Source organism: Priapulus caudatus, unplaced genomic scaffold (assembly GCF_000485595.1).
Source record: "Priapulus caudatus unplaced genomic scaffold, Priapulus_caudatus-5.0.1 Scaffold46, whole genome shotgun sequence".
NCBI lineage: Eukaryota > Metazoa > Priapulida > Priapulimorpha > Priapulimorphida > Priapulidae > Priapulus > Priapulus caudatus.
The window spans coordinates 356,849-364,653 of record NW_014577107.1 but is presented as its reverse complement, the minus strand read 5'-3'; the positions used below and the strand labels follow the sequence as shown (position 1 = coordinate 364,653).

The 7,805-nt window shown below is 40.2% G+C and overlaps 1 protein-coding gene across 1 annotated transcript in view; it reads right to left on the bottom strand.

The window, feature by feature from the left end:
* Positions 1 to 7,182, bottom strand: part of LOC106820769 (nucleolysin TIAR-like) — a 19,129-nt gene extending 11,947 nt beyond the window's left edge. The window contains exons 1-3 of the mRNA XM_014825331.1: positions 7,163 to 7,182; positions 4,721 to 4,764; positions 2,732 to 2,828 (exon numbers count right to left, since the gene is read on the bottom strand). Of these exons, the coding sequence (XP_014680817.1) occupies positions 2,732 to 2,828; positions 4,721 to 4,764; positions 7,163 to 7,171 (150 nt within the window). The 5' untranslated portion in view covers positions 7,172 to 7,182. The remainder of the gene's footprint in view (positions 1 to 2,731; positions 2,829 to 4,720; positions 4,765 to 7,162) is intronic.
* Between the last annotated feature and the right edge of the window lie 623 nt (positions 7,183 to 7,805).

Below are 7,805 nucleotides of genomic sequence, written 5' to 3'. Positions count from 1 at the left end.
AGACGAGAGAGAGAGAAAGAGAAGAGAGAAAGCCGCGCGAGCGAGAGAGAGAGAGGACGAGAGAGAGAGAGAGAGAGAGAGAGAGAGAGAGAGAGAGACGCAGGCGCGAGCGAAGAGAGAGAGAGAGAGAGAAGAGCAGAGAGAGCGCGAGAGAAAACAGAGAGGTGTGTGCGCGCGCGCGCCGCGTGTGCTGAGAGAGAGAGAGAGAGAGAGAGCTGTGCGTGATTGTGCTGGCTGTGCTGGCTGTGTGTGGTGCGTGCGTGCGTGCGTGCGTGCCGTGCGTGCGTGCCGTGCGTGTGTGTGCGTGCGTGAGAGAGAGAGAGAGTGTGCGTGTTTGTGCTGTGTGTGTTTGTTTAGTGAATCAAAGTACTTATCCATACTACGTACACTACGACAGTCGACAAACGTGCATAGGCCTACACTAGCTATTATAAAAAGCGCTGCGTTTGATAGCTAGAGTAGATGCAGTAAAATCGGTAAAATTTCTGAAACTCACGATGTAAACAAACTCAAGTCTATGAACATAATATGTGTGGCGGCAATCCAATTCTGCCCAATTACGAATCTGCCGACTGTGTGCAGCCTCATTGAACTGTAGCACCTAAAACCCACGCTGATAAACCTGTCTGGTAAATCGGGATCCTCTTACCTCTTCTTCTTCCTTCTTTCTTTTTTCTCTCTTTTTTTGAATCTCAAGGCGGAGATATTTGTACAGGCCATCCCCTCCTTCAAGAGCAGGGGGATGCATCCCCCCATCTCCCCCGGATTTACGCCCGTGTTAGTGACTGCGGAGCGCTGCACGGAGCGGAGCGGGGACGCGGGGTGCTCGAGTTTGAAAGAAAAATGAAAATAACGCCTAAAAATACCGCATTTCCTTGCCACATTTTTTCTGTATTATATCATATTTTTACTTCTTGTTGTTTCATTAAAATCATCAATTTGGCAGAAGAAAAATTTGTCATCATACATTCCTTGGTACTCACATCATTTATTGGCTAATAAGGCCGACCAAAAATTACCTTTGGTCGGGTCACCCGCCCGCTCTTCACATTTCGGAGTGAAAAATGTGCGACTGCGGTCACTTTTACAGGGTTTCAAAAAAAATATATTCAAAGATACCGCCTGCCTGCCGAAAACAGGATAATAGGGCCCTTCTGTTCTCTCTCCCTCTCTTTTTCCCTCTTTCTCTCCCTCCTCTCTTACACACACACTCTCTCTCTCTCTCTCTCTCTCTCTCTCTCTCCTCTTCTTTTCTTTTTTTTATGTTTGTTTGGGACAGAGGCAAGGGGGGTGTTTAACACCCCAAACACCCCCCCCCCCCTGCGTACGCCACTGCTCTACTATATTACCATTATTTAGTTATACACGGTAATATATGTAAAAACCCAATGTCATGTTATATTACGTAAAACTGCCAAGAAATGTTTTAAGGATGCTGTCAGGATAAATTTCACATTAAACATTTTTTAAATTTAAATTTGAATAACAAAAGAAATGAAACAGCTAACAGTATAAAACTTTCCAGCATTGTTCTTACTTTCTTACCACCAATACAGTCGTTACCACCACCACCACAGTTTACGGTTAGTATCTTGAAGTTTTAAGACCATTTTTTAAATCATTTTTAATTTTTTAAATCATTTGATACGAAGCATCTTATATATATATATATATATATATATGTTTGGAGTTTATGGGATGAATTCAGAGGCAAGCCAGGTAAGGCAGCCAGGTAAGGCAGCCAGGGAAAACAACCCAAATATAGGCCAATTATCAAGGGCCGGCAGGACAGCGAGTAAAGCTGGGTTTACACTACCGACTCAGGGGTAGAAATTAACTTTTGAACACGGGAGTCCAACAGACTCCCTACCCTCAAAAAGAAGGAGTCCACAGCAAAATGAGAGAGTCCGCAGTCTGAGGTTCAAAATTAAAGATATTACTAATAACGCATGTGCTTATTTTTAAGATTCATGCAGTTGCACGTCTGCCAAATTTTCTCTGGACATTAGCTGAAAAATAAGATAATTCCGTGAGGCCGTGCTCTGGAACGAACTAATTAGTATGGCAGCATTTTCAAGGAGTCACACGGACTCCTGCATAATCAAATCAAGGAGTCCGACAGTAAATCAGGGAGTATTTGACTCCGGACTCCCGCTAATTTCGCACCCTGCCGACTTTATGTTGGCAAATTTGACCAACTTCCCAACTATTGCAACCGACAATCGGCAGTGTAAACGCAAAAGTTGCGCGACCAACCGATCGATAACTACTAGTTGGGAGATTAGAACATGTTCTATTTTCGCCAACTCTGAGTTGCCGAATTGCAAAATTGGTCCACTCGCCAATTCGCCAACATAAAGTCAGTAGTGTAAAACCCGCTTAAGCAGGACAATTAGAGCACTTGCCTTGGATGCTGTGGGAAACTCGGTTCCCAGCACAAGTGTGTGGAAACATTAGTCTTAACAATAAACTTTTTTCAAAGACTGTTGACAGAAACATGGCAAAGTTACGAGTTTCTTATACGCAGCAGCGTACACAGGTCCAGTCCACAAGGAAAAGTTAATGTTAAGATTAATGTTAAAACTAATTTTGTTTCTAACAATGGGCTTCTGTGCATGGGTTGTTGATATTTAACTGTAGAAATAAGTGTCTAATTAAATTTAATAGAGTCATGGAATTCCACATTAATAAACCACCAGCATTCTCTTTTTCATTGAGATGGGATAATTACCTCATTTATGATTTTGCAGCTCTTGACAGCACCTATCTGGCCGAAAAGTGCATATATGAGCTCCTCCGTCACAGATGGTTCAAGGTTCCCAACGTACCTGCAATAATTCAATGTCATGCACCCGTCATTATAGGTAACATACTGATTGTTTGCTAGTCAAAACACACTTAAAAAGCTCCTGGGTGCCCTGTCCACTAATGATGTTTCTCAAAATAGATTGTCCTAATGTGAGTTATGTACGGGCCACCTGTTGCACTTGTAGGGGTAGAAGGGAAACATTCACTTACCCTAGCTCAGGCCTATGTGGAATGCATGTGGCTAATCGGAACTTATTTGTTCGGTATTTAGTTGGGCCTCACACCTGTTTTACCACCTTCATTTCTTAATATATTATGTGTACCTGTTTGTCTCTCAGAATATGAATACAGTCAACTGTGGATACATAAATACAGTACACCTGGCAAGACTGATAACTGTCTTCTACCCCCCCCTCCCCAGATTAATGTGAAAGTATTCCCATACTATGTGAATGGATGGCACTGAACATATCTGCATTGCATTATGCTACGAATAGGTTTTTAAACTAGACATTCCACCTAAGCTTCTTCCCCATCTATGAAGCTATAGATAAAACGAATTCACAGCACAGTGCTTTGTTTTATACTGTCTCTGCTATGTGGGCTAGCTATTTATGCCTGCTGATGGCTCCGGACTGGGAGGGAGGCTATACATGTACATGCTGCAATGCATTGCATTAGAATGACATGATTAAGGTCCTACAGTATAAAGTTGGGTGCAATCCTGCCCGCAATGTTTCTCCAGACTGTTCATCTCTAGAGTGATGTTGTAGCTGTGAACAGACCTGGAAAAGCACACCGCCGAAAGCAGTGACTATCAGGTATATATATGCACGTGAACGAACACATCTTACAGAGTAAAAATTCGTGTTGAGCACGATTCTACTATAACATTACATATATTTACAGCTAGAAATTCTGATACTCAAAGTTCAGAATATTTGTACCAAGAGTAGTTCTAAATGAATCATACCATCTCTCATCCCATTTACCCTCGAATATCACCTACGATTATCCACGCTTTCTACATACTTCTGGTAGTAGCTATATAAAATTTCACTGCATTTATAAATAAACCATTATAGACATCCACACACCTGCAAATCAATCATATACAAAGTCTCATTAATTTATTGGAATTGTTGACTGTCACACTAAAGGTATTCACAAAGAGGTCTATAGTCAGGGAATATTTGCACAATAACATGTATTTCTAAATGACCTATGTAATTTGCTTTAAAAGCATAAAGTACATAGAAGGCCTTTCAACCAATCATGAAAGAAATCTACAGAATAAATAGGATGCAGTTTAATGTAGAATACCTTTGTTTTATCTGCTACTAGACTTAAATTTAGAGAAAAGTACTTTCTTGTATTTAAATTTTACTTCATAATTTAAAATATACACTTGACCTTATTTCCATATATTAACTCAGCTAGGTCTACTACTTGTGAACATAAGTAATGTGCCAACAGTTTACAATGCAAGACCAAACATGAATGAGTGAACCATTACTATATACTAAACTATATTACCAGCTGTACCAAACTGTTGCATGGAATTGCTTTTTTACAAACACCTATTAATATATGAATCAAAATTAATGGCTATTTAAAAACCAATTATTATACCAGACTTGTTATTATTAGCATAACTAACTAATTTTCCCATTAACAGAAATTCATTTAAAAAAAACTGATGTCTGTCACAGATTCATATATGATCTTGGAACAACTGACTGCTAACAGAACATCGCATGTCTCTGGAATCAACATAGAATCCGGTTTCATTCTCCTGACAGTTGAAAACACAATGAATTACAAACTCCTTTACTATACATTGCATAGGTATGGCAACCGTAAGCAGAGACTGTGTACATAAATACTTGGCTGTCCGCAGTCGTATACTTACAAAGTACGTGGATTGTGTTCGTTGAACGGATTGCTACCAGACATCTGAAAAATAAAGGTAAAACTGAGTGTCATATACACTTCAGTGGAGACTGACCAAGTACAACCAGGCCGCGAAATTAGCACCGGCCCACCGGTATATGCCGGCAAATTATTTGGAGGGCCAGTAACATTGGCAAAACACCTGCCCTCCGAGCCGGTGATTTCAGCCGTGTTAGCGAGTACCTATATGTTTATTTATAGCATTAATGAGCAAATAGCCAACAATACTGTTTTACCTGAAGAATATCATGCCATAATTTACCAACATTTTACAGATTTGAAATCGAGAATGCAAGCATGAAACATGACATTGACAAAACACTTTGGACATCATTCACGATCTGCATTATAATCTGTTCAACAGCTACTATGCGATGCCGCACACAACAACATTTTTCGGACAAGCAAGAGTCAGTGAAATAGTTTTATCTTTATTTTGGGAGAAAAAAAAAATTGTGAGGTAAATTATGGTGAGGGCTGGTCAAAAACTGCTCTTGCCAGCCCTCTGGCGGGTGCAAAAAATCTTAATTTCATGCCCTGACAACAATAACCTTCCTGCCCTCATGATCTTTTCCAGAGGTTGGTGATAAATTGTTTGACATGGGTCACCAAAAAATTGACATGTACAACCTCTGAATACAATAATAAAAAACTCAAGCAGACAGCTAGGTGCTATGCCATGCAAATTGGTCAGTCAGTAAGCATTTCGAAACCCATTACCCAAGTTTACTCAAACTGCTTACACAGGGCTGCACCATATTGTATGAGTGCAAACAGAAAGGAATCTTTGCAATGTCTGCTCAATAGTATCGATCCTATTTCAGATATAATATGGCTGCCAATTTTGGTCAGGTGAATGTTTGCATTGGTTAAACAACAATCCAAGTTGACAAAATTATAGCAAGTTGAGTTTCAGTCATGATTAGCTATCTAAGGCCAACACATTTATTTTGCTAACTATGGTATTTTTTTGTTATTTGTATGACACACTACAGCATAGGTTGTCATACTGCAAAGATTCTTCGCTGGCGCCTTCGTACTTCTCTAAATAACCCTATGGTGGAGCAAAGGGTCCCATGGGTGAGGGTAGTGCAGTTGAAGTGCAAACTTCTGCTATTGAATATTCATATTGTGCTAGATAAATGCTATAATTTCAATTGTTTCAATGTTCGGTATGCCATTAGATACAATAATGTAACCCAACAAGAGTAGGGTTACAACGCGAGCCTATTCTTTTCTTTGGAGGAGCCCCTGAGTGATTCACTCAGGGCGGTTTTATGGTGCGTTTTTCGAAACTAGAACTTCCAAACTAGGTTTATTCTAAACACGAACCTTTCTCCGCTATCCTGGGACTTACTATGTATCACAATACTCTGTATTAAACTAATATAACTTGTTACAAAATTTTGAAGCGACGAGCGTGGATACTTCGAGCGCCATTTTTGTTGACCTGTGACGTACGCATTCCTAATGCATATAACATTCGGCTAACTTCGGCTCCAAGATCGAATGCATCATGGTGTGCCTGCTGTCAGTCATGACATCACCAGAGCCAGCAAGTCAGGCAACACAGGAGCCAAAGTTAGCCGAATGCTATGCGCATTGGGAATGTGTATGTCTACAGGTCAACACAAACGGCGCTCGAAATATCGCCGCTCGTCACTTCAAAATTTTGTAACAGGTTATATTCGTTTAATACAGAGTATGTATATTGTGATACATAGTAAGTCCCAGGATAGCAGAGAAAGGTTCGTGTTTAGAATGAACCCAGTTTGGAAGTTCTCGTCTCGAAAAACGCACCATAAAACCGCCATGAGTGAATCCCACAGGGGCTCCTCCAAAGAAAAGAATGGGCTCGATTTGTAACCCTACTCTTGTTGGGTTCCATTATAGTTCCGGTATACCGGACCGTACCCAGGGTACATTCCGGCAGTAACCTGGGGGACATAGACCCTATAGGCCTAGCTATGTCTATGAGCTCTAGTATGCCATGTGATTAAGTGTTGCACAACACTGAACAGTGGATGATACTGACCAGTTTACAATGGCCACAGACATCGTCTGTGGCGTAGGTTAAATAATTGCGTTTGGGAGATAACCCATCTCTTGTAAGGAAGAGGACCACAGAATGGAATTATATGTGCATGCTTGCAAGGTTTTCATCAAATCTCAAATAAGTAAGCGCGCTAACCCAGAAAGTAAACTAACATTGTCAGTCTAACAAGTCACATAAACATGACGAGGATCACATGAAACGAACATGTTCGTCGCTTATATTGAACAAATCACATGGGAGCGTGTGTGTTTAGCTATTTATTTTGGTTTTTTGGTTTGTTAGTGGGTCACTGTTATTGCGTTATTCCACCGAATATAGAGAATAACGCTAACAATCAAAACTCACCTGGTTCATCGTGATGATGGCGCTAGTTAACTATGTATGGACAACGTCATTTCCGTTTCCGGAATTCTCGCGAGTGCATACTACCGCATATAAGAAAAATTGCGGAAGTGTACATGATAATCTTGTAGATTATCTCTTATTTGTTTCAAGTTATCCCTGCCCAAACACCAGTACTTCTAAATGTTATATATGGGGGGGGGGTACACATTAGATATGAGGATTTTGAAAATGCCATACCATTGGTTGCCAGGTCGTGGAAACTGGCCACTTGAGAATCTTCAAATAAGGGGGATGCTAAATGACAGAAATATATAATGAAAAATGAGTAACGCATATTCTAATTAATGTTTGGTTTCTGAGTGATTATATATATTTCCTATAAATAATTTAGATCTTTAGCTGGTGGATATTCTTGGGAATCATAAACAGCTTTCCACTATAGAGGCCGCTAATAGAGATCTTTATACTCGATACTATAGTATTAGCCACCACAAACAGATTCCGGGTCGAAAATAGTATTAGCCACCATAAGGCCATGAGAATTGAGGTATGAGAGAAAGTGAGGTTTTTTTCATTTTTCATTTTTCATTATTCATTTAATATAGCTTGTCAACGTTTCCAATTGTAGCCTGGTACGTTTTTC